Raw genomic sequence first — 13,143 nt, forward strand, 5'->3', positions numbered from 1 at the left:
TAGTGTGCGGAGTATTGTATCTGGTTCATTTCACCCAGCTTGCATTAAAATATTAGAATTACTTTACTATAGATTTAAGTATGGAAATGTATTCAAATATAATATAAAATGTATATTTATATCTGAACATTAAATACAAACAATATTTTGGAGCTCATCAGTTGTGTCCTAACCTCAAACAGCTTAGTAAGGTGTATGCAACTGATTTTACGACAGTGTCTGAATGTACCAGGTGGTAGCTACTCCACAGGATCACTGTGTATGAACAGTCTTGGAGTTAGTAGTTTGTAACTTCAAATCTAAGTCTGTGCAACCAGCAGTTTTCAATCTACAGAAACCTTTGATAGGTCTTTTCTTTCACTTCAGTCTTAGTGACCTTTGGGGCTGTAAGATCTTTAGGAACCCCAATTGTGCTGTGTATTTCTGTATCCCACGTATAATAAAATAATGCAAACTGTCAAATAAGGACAGTTGATAGATTCTGTAATTGTGGCATGATAGTAGTGCAATTCTTGAAATATAATAAAAAACTGTTAAAAGAGCTTTTTTTTTTGCTAGATACATGCAGGAATTCGAGAAAAAGAAAGTGTTATTGAAAGACAGGTTGTTTTACAATGGAGAAACTGGCCTTCTCTTTTTTTTTTTTTCATGTGACTGCTAAAATTGTTTCATTTTCCTCTGTGCCTACTACATCTTCACTTGGGTTTTGTCTATGCGTGTTTGAAAAGAGTCAGGACAGCGCTATTACATATATGAGGCAGATGTAATTTAGTAAGCTTGACTAGCAGATGTTGTAATGAAGAGAAGGTGACAACAGGCTTCAGAATTAACTTTGTGAAGCCACAGGGGATTCCAGCGATTTATTTGGATAGAGTGGGCTTCCATGCAAGGCAACCATACTTTTGCAGTGACTGTCACATGCTTTGACTATGTTAAAGCTCAGTCAGGTATGTTTTTGTTCTAGTGCACGTAGTGATCACACTGCAATGTAGATGTCCAAGCCATATCTTAGAAGTGAGACAGGAAACATCAGCGCTATAATCAAAGATCTACCTGCAATGAAGCATGCCTACATGCTTTCTTATAAAAATTAAAAAGCATTAAATATGCAGTAGTATTGGCTTGGCAGGCTCTGTCTACATCTTTGTTGGGCTAGCATAGAGCACACTGGAATCTGTGCTCCAGGTTCTCGTGACTGTTGTTACTCATGCCAGTTAGTTACATATTCGTGTTTGCTTGAACCTGTGCCTTTTGATTGCAAGATTGTGTTTCTGAGTGTTGGTATAATTCTTTTCTCTTGCACAGAGTAAGTCACTAGCCTTCAAGTTCATATGCATGTATAGCCTTACAGTGCTCATTAGTCTCTCCAGTGTCACTTTTGTTCTTTTTCAATTGTCTTTTCTTATCTTAGATTATGATACAGTATGAATTTTTAGTAGGCTTTATTGCTACCATCTATGGCTTCCTCCTTTTATTTATGCTCTTCACAGTCTTTGAAAGAGTCTCCTGATTTTTACCATTGCTTGCTTTTTCCAAGAATCCTTTCGGCATCCTTCTTCTCAACAAACTCTGCTCTCTGCAGCTGAGGTTCTTATCTTACTAACTTTGAAGGAAGAAATATTTTACTCCTTGCAAAGTATAATATAAAATCATAAAAGCTGGCATATTATTTTTGTAATTTGTGTTCTGGCGCCTGTACACAATAAAATGTCAGCTACCTTGGAGACAGCAGTGTAAACAACCAAATTGAAAAAATATTTCTAAAACTATATTGAAACATTGTATGTAAAAACTGCAAGGCAGTAAGCCATCACAATGCAGTGAGAAAGTTGCAAATTTAAGATTTGTTTAAAAATGCAGAAGTTTTATCTCAATAGGTATCCTAATTTGTCCAAGGGGAGGTACACTTTATCTTTTCTAATGTGTATGACCTAATTGACTACCCTGGCCTAAAGATGGCTTGAAATTGCAAAAGAGCTTCTGATTATATTATTACCAAAAGTATACCTTGAGATCATAGATGTGTTATGCAGTATAGCAAATCCTATGTACTATCTCAGAAGTAGACAGACAATTAGTTTGCCTCTTGGATGCATAAGACATTTTATTTTTAGTTAGAAAATCCAGCTGCTGGAGATTTATCTGTTCTAGTAACAGAATAAATGCCTTTGGTTTTGAACAGTAGTGAAACTTATAGCTTATTGGTAATTTGCTAGAGTAAATTCCATACCCTTCATTTATGATTGCAGAGTTCTGTTTTGATCAGTCAAACGTGGGCTTTTGATTTCACTGACTTTATTCGTGGGTTCACATTACAAGAATGTAAACAGGAGCAGAAAATTTATAGCCATATTTTTTCTCTTTATTGTTTTCTCTAAACACAAGGCAGTCACACCCATTTTCCTGCACATACATAATCATTTTCATCACTTATCCCTAAACTCCTTTTGTTATTTTGAACCTTTTTGATATGTCAATAAAACTAATTTTTTTTGTATTTTTCTTCTTTGGAATATCATTATACTTGTTTTAATACATGTGTATGTTGAAATGTCTGTATTGGTTTGTGGATTTTCTGTTCCTTTACATATTATATGTATAAAGGTAATATTCTTTATACATATATTCAGCTTTAAAATATGATGGTAGTTACTTCATTTTCTGAGAAACAAAGTGGTGTTCCCTGGAAACATAGTAGTGAGGAGAAAAACATGTATTTTCTCCCATCTGTACAGTTTTGTCAGTGTTTACTGCTTCTAATGCTTTCATCTACACCCAGTTTGTGTTACAGAAACATATGTAAACCAGAACTTAAGCCAATTCTGTGCACGTTATTCATGCTCCAGCTCCTGTTTTGCACTGTTTTCGATGTATCTGTGAAAGCCATTTGGGTTAGTGTGTAGTCCTGCCTGCAAATTTCTGTTCTGTACCTAAAGCACTTGCTTTTAATTTGATTTCCTAAAGGAACCAAGTTTATAAGTTGTGTTTTGCATCACCTCTGCCATTTCCCTGGTAGCTTTAAAACACATGGGCCGCTTTCATTCTAATGTGAGGGTAGGCAGAAGTCTCAAAGATAATGTCAGTCCTCACAAATGGCAGCTGGTTTAACGGAGAGAAACCCTGGTTACTGCCTTCATTGAAAAGGGGCAGGATTCATCTGTTGCCAAGCTGGCTGTGCAGCACAGTTTCCCATTAGTTGTGTTATTTGCTGTCTCCTGCCTAGTGAGGCAATGCCTGAAGGAATTGAGGGGAAAGGAGAAGTGCTAGACTTGGGGTGGTGGATGGCGTGGGAAAAGGAGACAGAGTGTAGTAATCTTTTGAAAAACTTCGTTTGTTGACACTGTGAACCAGCCAGCTGAGTAGGTGTAGTAGCAGTATATTCAGGGTATCTTCTCCAACAAGATTTTGCAGAGAGAAATCCCATTGCAATGCTGCCTGGCTTATTTGTCCAGTCAAGGCTCTAGTAACCAGCTGCACTTAAGTATGTTGCTTCTGTCAAAAGAAATGTCACTTTTTAAGGCAACGAAATAAGCTGTTACTTGCTGTGAAAGGTTAGGAGACAAGGTGGTACTTTTATATTAAGGTCAGCATCTGTACTATACACACTTAATCTAACCGTGTCACACTTACCTTGCAGTGAAACTCCAGTTTTGCAAATTCATAGCATTATATGTTATCTTGTGGAGAAATGGACCTTTTCTAGTCATAATGAAGTCTTGCTTGCTTCATTTTTATTTCAAAGACAAACATGGAGGCATTTAACCTAAAGGATACCTTCCTAAAAAGAATTTAAAATAAATGCTTGAAAAAAGCAGGTTTGCAACTTTGTTATAGCCAAGGTTAATACTTATTGAAATTCAGAGCTTGTTAACTAATATGTGTCGTTGCTATAAAAATAACTATTGCAACTCCTCCTTAAAATTAATCTCAGTGCTTTAAAAAAAAAATTAAAATAACAAATCCTATCAATAGGAACAGTTTGTGCTTCTCCCCAATAAAATTTGAAAAACACTGATGCCTTGCTTTTCAGGAAAGGAGTTTAGTAAAAATGTGAGGAAAGAAAGTGAGTGTGGTTTGCTGTGTCTTTATATTGAAAACTGCTGTGGCTTTAAGGTGCAACAACAAAGTCTGAAACAACAGCAGAAGGAGAGGTGTGGATTCAGCTCTCCAGTCATCATCATCACATATGCTTTTACTTTTGAAGCTCGTTTATCACCACTTACTAGCACAGTTAATTGCTTCATGGCTTTGCAATGAACTGTTATATGGCACAAAGCTCCTTATTCCAAACATCTTACTTCAAGAAATAAAATCCTTTAAAAATTAATGGGTTTATTGCATGGCTTATACATAATTTTCATTTCAAAATGCATACTCTTATATAAATTCTTTATTAGGCAGAGAAGCTGAAGCTAGCATCCTTAGTATATGTATATTTGTTAACAAATGTGTAGCTGGCATGGGAAAGACCTCGTCTTTAGAGCAACATATTTTTACAATCATCCTGAAATTGTACCATACTTAATAAAAATTAGTCAGTGGATCTTTTTCACACAAATAGGGAAAGAAAAGAAATACCAAGAAAACTGATTGAAGTTTTTGAGAATACAAAAAGAAAACCCTACCAACTAATGTTCTAAGACACTTGTAATAATATTACTACTCAGCGTGTTAAAAATACTGTCTTAAATCTTATTTTAGAGGAATATGCAGGAAGGGTTCTTTGATACACTTATCACGTATGCTGACAGACTCAGCCTTTAATGTCATTTTCTTAGTAGTATGTGTGAGGGGTGCAAAAGTAGCAAACACCTCTAGCCTGTGGAAGGGGGAGTTCAAGCTATACTTAAAGATAAATGTGAGACCCAAATCCAAAAGGAGCGGAGCCACCTTGTTGCTCAGAGCTGCAGGACCTCATAGCTGGGTGTTTGCTCTGAGCATGGGATTCACAGGTCAGGATTAGATACCCATGTTTCCTCTCTTTAGGTGAAAGGGATGCAGTCCAGGAACTTTGGAAGGCATTTCAGTACTAATACTGCGACAGAGAAAAGCAGGTCTTTCCCTTCCTCAGTTCTTTCCTTGTTTATGTATTCTCCCAAGCTGTCCTGGCTGTGGCAAACTGAACTGGGAAAGAGATTCATTAAACAGTTCAGGGAAGGAAAGAGATTTGAGGTTTTTCATAATCAGTCGTTGGATAATAAACATAAATAGGTCCTGAAGCTGTATCTTTCCTTTTATTGCAAGTACCTCAACTATTAGAGTCTCTTTCATATTCTTTTTATGGGTCTCTGAACTTAATCTTTCTTTCCTTTTTCTTCCTTACAGAAAATGATTTTTAAGTTACTGACTAGAAGGCACAGGTATAGGGTTGAACTTCTTCAGATGAGGGGAAGAACTAAGTTTGGCTCTGTGTCCTGAATAAGTTCCTTATCGTGGGTAGTAGAAAAGATACCACTGCAATTATTTCTCCTTATTGAACAAGAGCCAGTAACAACCTGAGTTCTGTGCAGACTGTATTGCAGTCTTGGGGCTGGCAATAGCTCTAGTGAGGGTCTGGTCCAGCACAGTGCTGGATTGGAAAGTTTTGTCCTTCTCCATACTAGTTTGTTGCTTCTTCAATTACATCTAAAGGTAAGTATTTATTTGTGCATGTATATATGCACAACTATTTGTGAGGTTGTAATGTAAATACACCCTGATATCATAATTTTTTAATCATTATTATTGGAGATAATTTGAGGAATCTGGGTTGAAATATGATTCAACAACAAAAAAAAAACAAACCCAACCTGTAGCACCATAAATGAGGAGGTGATAAGTTATGATAGCAAACAATAACTTCATCAGCATTTTCTTGTTGAGCAGCACCCTGTTCTTTCCGCTTTTGTTCAACTTGCAGGGTTGCTGGTTTAAGGGTTACTTTCCCAGAGTACTTCTGGCTCATTCACTGTGAGAATGCCACTCAATTTTGCCGACATAATGTTTTTTATGGTTAGATGGTTACATTTTTCACTTGTATGAGTTCCTTCATTCAGTGTCCCACATGACCACAAAGAATTCCAGTTCCAGCTTGTTGGAGCTTTGGTGGGTGGGGCAGAACAAGTGACTCCCTGGAGGATGAGAAGTTCACACAGCTTAAATAAATGGCTAACCATTACTGCATAGAGCATGTTTAAGATAAAGTCCTCCAAGGGAAGTAGGTAGGCAGGTATCTAATTTCTGGTCTGTTACTAGACTTTGATTTGAATTAAGTGCCAGACTGCATGGCCCTTTTAGCTGTCTGAGCACATTAAAAAACCTCCCAAACAAACAAACTAAACAAAATAAAAATGAACAACAAATACCTTTACAGAACACTTTCTGCTGAAAATTTAGACCTTGATTTTGAGGAGCTCTGTCTAGAGATGGATATTGTAGTCTAAGGACTGAGCTAGGTCTCTTGGTAGATGTAACCCGGAGCATGCTGCCTGAGTTCCTGACATCTTTGTGAAAGCAGTTTGGCATGCAGATCTTGTGAATCCATGTCTTTCCAAATATTTTTGTCCAGACTACTTTATAAGTTGCCTGCACTTGTGGAAAAGCCAATAGTAGTCAGTTAAGGATCGGAAAAGGAGAAGGTACTTCCCTCAGTGTATATTATTAGGACTCTCTCTGTTATATCCTAGGCCCATGCATTTCTTTTATGTTTTCTCTGTTCCTCTTTTCTCCTCTCAAGCCGCTCTGTGTATGAACAGGAATCATTTTTGTCCCCATCCACGCTTGCTTTTACCCTGTATTTGCTTTTGCACTGCTAGATCTCATTTTGGAAACACAGGGCTTTATGCAGTAGAAGTGGTGGTACTTTGATGTGTTTCCTTAAGTTTCTTCCCCCCCCGCATGCCCACAGTCGTTTAGCAGTTCCATATATGCTGAGGTTTGTTTTAGCCAACTTAGGCTAAGTATGAAGCAAGGCTTTAACATATGTGGCAGGGAGAGGTTTGATTCCTTAGAATCATAAATCATTGAGATTGGAAAGGATCTTTAAGATCATTGACTCCACCCATAAATCTAACACTGCCAAGTTCACTACTAAACCATGTCCCTAAGTGCCACATCTACACCTCTTTTAAATACCTCCAGAAATGATGACTCAATCACTTCCCTGGGTACCTGTTCCAATATTTGACAACCCTTTCAGTGAAGAATGTTTTTCTAATATCCAGTCTAAACCTCACAACATTGTCTGTACCTTTTCTACAAGCATTTAGATTAGGTTTGGAAGAAGAGAGAAAGCATGACTATGAAGGGAAATAGAATAGCAAGGTAATATATGTTAAAACAAATCACGTACGTCAATTTTAAAATCACGTGATTTTTATTTTATCATCTGTGCATATAATTGCTGCAGCTTAATATTATGTGATTTAAGATTTATGTTATTGTCTTCAGCAGAACCTCCAACAGCAGTCATACCTTATCATCTTGTCAAACTATGGAGCCTTGTACCTCAGATGAATTTTTTCAGGCTCTCAACCACGCGGAACAAACTTTTAAAAAGATGGAGAATTATCTTAGACACAAACAGCTGTGTGATGTGGTCTTGGTTGCTGGTGATCGCAGAATTCCAGCTCACAGGTAAGTTTATTATAATTTTGAGGTAACTTTGTATTCAGTTAGAAATGCATCTTCAAAGCATTTGCTGTGTCTTGTTTAAAAAAGGCCAGGACATCCTAAACAATTTAGAATACTTTAAGCATGCTTCTGTTTTTTAACACTTACTTAGAAAATGAAAGTTAGTTTCTATCTTTTCTATGTGATACAGCGTCAAAAATATTTGTGATGGTTTCACATTCTACTTTTTGACCTCAAACGTAATAGATAATATTTTATATAATATAATAATTTACATAATAAAATAAACCCCCCAAAATTCCAAGATGCACCCTCAGAATATTCTAAGTTGTAGTAGTTTCTGTACCATAGAATGAAATAAAATATTTTTCTTAGATTTAACTTTTTCTTTCTACTACCAATTAAGTTCTTGGAGTCATAATTAGCAATAAGGGCAGTATTCTGTGTACATAAAGTTTTTTTGCTCCCATATTAAGATGAATCCTTTGATAGCAGACTACTGAACACGGACAGTAAGTGTTAGGGGGCTAAATTAGATCAAACATTACTCTATCTGTTGTCTGCATAATTAATAGCTCATATAGCATGCCACTTAAAAGCTAGGAAAACACCAGAGATTGTGAAACAAAAGTGTGCATAAATGAAGCATGTTAGAGTATGTAATGCACAGTATTAATAGTTCAAATAGGAGCCACAGTATAATTAAGCAATGGTTTCATAAGATTAGATCTTATGAAATAAGAAGTAGCAGCCTAAAGCATTTCCACATTTGATTGCTCATTCCTACCCCCACAGTGAAACTACAGCTTAATACTGTAATAGTTAAAAAACGGAGGGGAGAGGTTTGGCATTCTTAAAAAGCCAGATCTCTGCTTTTATTCAGATATTGTCCATGCTGTTGTGCTGACAGAACTGAGGGAATGATAGCATGGGGATGGGAGCTGACTTGAGAAGCAGGGAGGCAGTTATGTCATAACTTGCTATTGCTCTCAGAGACTTCATTATATGAAACTTCATTTTTTAACAAAGACTATTTGTGATTTGTCCAAGTTGATATAAGCAGATCTTACTGCAGTGACTGCTTAAATGGGTGCATCCAATCCCTGAAGTGAATTCCTTTGTCAACACTCAGAGCCATGTAGCTGTGGATGATGATGAATCCTTTTTGGAGCGACAGTAGGGTGAGCAAGATGATTTGGCTTTTCCTGTCGCTACAGAGTTGCTTAAAATTGGTCTTCAGTTTGTTTAATTGCAAAACTGCATTGTCCCTGTGGAAAGAGTGAATCAGATTAAAACAGGGAATGCACACCCTGCTAATAGATTTGCACCCACTGAAGTAATTTAGAAGTCAAAGAGCTTTGGACTGCTGTAATGCGGTGAAATAGTGGTTATAATAAGGAAATAATTTTACTTCCTTATGTGGCTAAAGTAGCACCTTTGCAGAATGCAATTTTGGAGTCTAATTTATGTCATAGTTAAAAACTGTAGAAAGGGTGCAGAGGACAGCTGCAAATATCTTGTAAGGACTGAAAGATTTAGGGATTTTTTGCAACAAGATAAACAGAAAGACAACATTCTGTATGCCAAACGTTTCTTTTATGTGGTTCATACCTGTTTCTCATTTATTTATAGAACTGACTTTGCTCCTCCATTCTGTGCTTCTGTATCTATTGCTGTAATGCATTAGGCACATGCTACCACCTGTTATTTGTTCTCGACTTCTCTTCTTAGGAGGAGAAACATCTTGCTGTATTTAGTATTCTGTGTTTTAAATATGCATGAAAGCTAGCTTGTAGCAGGAGGTGGGAGGCTTATGATTGTCCTTAGTTTATTTCATAATGTTGGAGTAACTTAGAAAGAAGCTTAGCCTTTTGCACAGTAAGTTGTTTCTCTTACTGTTTTGTTTTCACAGAGAAACATAGCAATAACTACTGTCTTCATCTCAATATGTTGAAAGTACCTCACTGAAAACTGAACTTTTCCATAGTGGGAAAGATAAAGATGGAATTGGTTCAGAATTTTAGAGAAATTAAGACTGACTTTGTATACTTGTAATAGCCTATGTTATAGGGAAAAAAAATCTGTGGGATTTTTTACTGCCTGCATCCAAGTTCTGACTTCTTTATTATCGACTGCAGGTTGGAGCAATCAGTGTATTTCAGAACACTAGTAATCATTTTATCTTAAGACTTAATAAGCAGCAAAAGATGTGTTAAATAGATATTGGCTTAATGGCTTGGCATTATTAGATGTGTAGGAAAAACAAAGTTCATTTACACTGAACAGCTTGTTTTTCCTTTTTTTTTAACAAAGGTAATAAGGTTTTTCTTACTATGTGGTCGTTTAGAATTGGTAAGAAAAAAAATTTTAATTATTAATCACTCACATAGAGAGAGGTGTTTTCACATTTTCTGTTTTGAACCTGACATTTTTAATAGTTCCTGTCTTTTTTTTCTTAGTTCTTAGTTTCTACTTTTGATGATACTTGAATGTTCTGATGTTTACAATGTATGTTTTTAGAGAAAAGAGCAGTGATTTTGGTGTCTGCAATAGTAGTAAGCACAGGTAATGTATTACTGTAAAATTCTGAAGGATTTTGGTTTCTCTCTATTCAAAGAATTCAGTCTACTACAAGTAAGAGTTATCACTTGTAGTCATGATTTTCTGTTATTCTAAGACTGTATGTCTTCTCATTCTGTGTTGAAATTATAGCTAAGAACTGCAGCTATTTAGGAGATCAAGAAGCAAGAAGGAAAGGGGACAATTGTCCTCAAGGAAAAATTGCATTATATTCCTGCTCCCTGAGCCTGCAGTTCCGTAAAGAAGTTTTCTCAGACTTTTAATTAAATTAAATTAATTAGTTTAAGTTTTTCATATCAGGCACTTTTTCTGTGTCCACTGCAATTTCAGATGCCTAAGTCATTTATGGTGTTTCTGTTTATTACATTCAGCTGACTGCTGTATCCATAATAAAAGCTTGTTTTGGTTTGTAATAACCTAATCGGAACATTCACATAAGAAAAGGGAGGTCGGTGTAAATTCGTGGCCAGAGGGGATTTAAAACCTCCTCTGCATCCTTAAACCAGCAGTCTGAAAATCTGTGTAGAGCCATTTTGTATCTTCCTGTTGACACTGAAAGATGGAAACACAAAAACCATGGAACTGAAGGAAAGAAGGCTAATGAAAGCTTATGTACTTTAGGTGTTAGGAAGCTTGTTTGGAAGAACACAAATCCTGGTGGGCAGATTTTTTTATATTGAGACTTATTTATCTTTCTACTACTTTTCCATATGGCTTAATAATCCTTTCTTTCATAGTCTGTATTGCCTTAGTTTGTAAATTCTTCACCAGCAATTTTTGTTTGTTTGTTTCAGCTACATGTTTATAAAAGCTTGACACAAAGTGTCTTCCTACAAAGTCAAAGCATATAAAAAAGCAGTTCTGTGATAGCTTTATGTTAAAAAGGTACTATTGCTACTAACAGCAGAGTTGTTTTGAAAAGTTTTACTAAAGGTTTTATTGTAATCATCATTTCAGTGTCAGAAGCAGCAAATGGATTTTGAAAGGTTTGATTTCCATCAAGAGAGCTGTAATTGGAAATCATTTTAACGTAAAAATATTGTGTGTATTTTTAGGTATTGCTTACATTTAAGCATACTTAATTTAAATAAACACAGATGTATGAGTAGCATGGGATAATATGCTTTTCATATATTCTTTTTATTGCTGACATGCTTTGTAATCAAGAATAAAAACTACTGAAGCCACAAGGTATGAGGTGCTCTACTGAACTATTCAGTATCCCATTAGAACTTCTGTGCATGCTACTAGTGTGTTGTTGAGTTCCCTAGGATTATTTTCAGCTGTTACACAGTCACAAACAAGGAGTTGCCTAGAAGCATCCCTTTTATCTTTAAGATGTTAAGAAGCTGCACTTCATTCTGTCAGGTGAATCAGGTTGGGAGATAGTAAATCTGTAAATTGCTGGGTTTGACAGCTATTGGCATTTTACATAATTGCTTAGAAGCCCTAGAAAACCGTCTAGATGATGCAGCATGTAGCAATTCCAACAAAAAGTACAATTTAATTCAGGCATTCTTCCCTGCTTACAAATATTTTACTGGTTCTCAATAATTAACAGTGACATTAGAAAACTCTTCAAAATAAATTAATCTGTCACGGTGGATTTTTTTAATCAGTGGATGAATATGTTAATTTTAATGATTAATAAATAGCACAAAGAGCTTCTCTTTATGTCAAATACTAACAGAGCCATGATGGCTCTATTTAACAAGGAGAATGTTTCTATAAGTCTAGTTTTTATAGTCATTGCACAGGTTTCCTTTTGAAAAATCATACTTAACTCTTTTAGAGCTTTTTAGCAAAAAGGTCAAATATGGATGGGGAAAGTCTTCCATGGATTCTTCACTTCTGTGATGGTATTAGCTGCTTCATGACGTATAATCTATATGTAGAAATGCAGTTTCATTTCAAACAATCTAAAAAAAGATTGAAAGAAAAGAATCAGTTACTAGCTGTGAGATTAAAAGATCAAGGAACAAGTGACTGTCAAATAGCATGAGTAAAGTAGTAATGGATTTTTATTGACTAATGGGAAAAACATAGGACAAGAAAAGGCCAGTTGGCAGGAAGTCTCCCTTTGTTTTCTTTTGTGCGAGCTCAGTGTCACGTTAATGGACTGTCACTGTATCTTTTGATTCCTTTTCTTTCTTTAAAAGAACTTTTCTTCTAAATTAGTTGAATTAAGAGAGAAGTGTGGATACCTTTTCAACATGAGCATGTTTCTTGGCTAAAATTATTATTACATTATTAGCAGTATAATTTATACTTTGACATATTACTTGTATTGATCCACTCCTGGGCTGCACATCCTGTTTCAGCATATGCAAGTAACTCTCTGGAAAGCAGTTAACACTGTAAAGCACGTTTACCTGCTCATGAATCCAAATACTAGCTTGCAAAAATAGTGAATGGCTTGCATCTTAAATTGCTGATAATTTCTTCTGGAGGATTTTGAGACTAGAAATTACATGGAGAAATTTGCTGATATCGTATAGCTGGTAGAAGGTATTTGTCTGGAGCCTTGGGTTATTTGTTATTTCTTCAACAGTTACTGCTAAGATATGTACAGTCCAGGCACTTTCTGAAGAATAGCGTGGCTAAACCAGTTTCACTGTTAGGGGGGAGGAAAAGAAAGGAAGGAAAAAAAAAAACCAACAAACCAAAAAAAACAATGTTAAGGTTAGATTTTAGGTTCCATTTTCCATCACAGAGACCTTTGTTTTTCAAGCTCAGTGTAGAATTTTTAAGTCAGTATTGCCAGAGGTGAATATTTTAAGTTTGGGGTTGCTTTTTCTTTTTATTTTTAATTCTGAGTTGGACCTGCCAAGGTACTTGGGGTATTCAAATCTGTCCATCTACACACTTTCCATTCCACTGAGAACCCCTATTTTGTACATACAAATCTGATATTTTCATCTCATTCTAGCATCAAAAGCAGTTGAAGAAACT

At 35.8% G+C, this 13,143-nt stretch overlaps 1 protein-coding gene across 7 annotated transcripts in view; it reads left to right on the forward strand.

Annotated features, from left to right (window-relative positions):
• The window catches only part of KLHL5 (kelch like family member 5), a 58,582-nt gene that overhangs the window by 20,317 nt on the left and 25,122 nt on the right, over positions 1 to 13,143 (forward strand). For 4 of the 7 annotated variants that reach the window (XM_054064889.1, XM_054064891.1, XM_054064887.1 and 1 more), the window contains one exon: positions 7,429 to 7,614. In XM_054064889.1, the coding sequence (XP_053920864.1) occupies positions 7,472 to 7,614 (143 nt within the window). In that variant the 5' untranslated portion in view covers positions 7,429 to 7,471. The remainder of the gene's footprint in view (positions 1 to 7,428; positions 7,615 to 13,143) is intronic. The other 3 variants (XM_054064888.1, XM_054064890.1, XM_009566576.2) reach the window with 1 other exon arrangement.

This window comes from Cuculus canorus, chromosome 4 (genome assembly GCF_017976375.1).
Source record: "Cuculus canorus isolate bCucCan1 chromosome 4, bCucCan1.pri, whole genome shotgun sequence".
NCBI classification, from domain to species: Eukaryota; Metazoa; Chordata; class Aves; order Cuculiformes; family Cuculidae; genus Cuculus; species Cuculus canorus.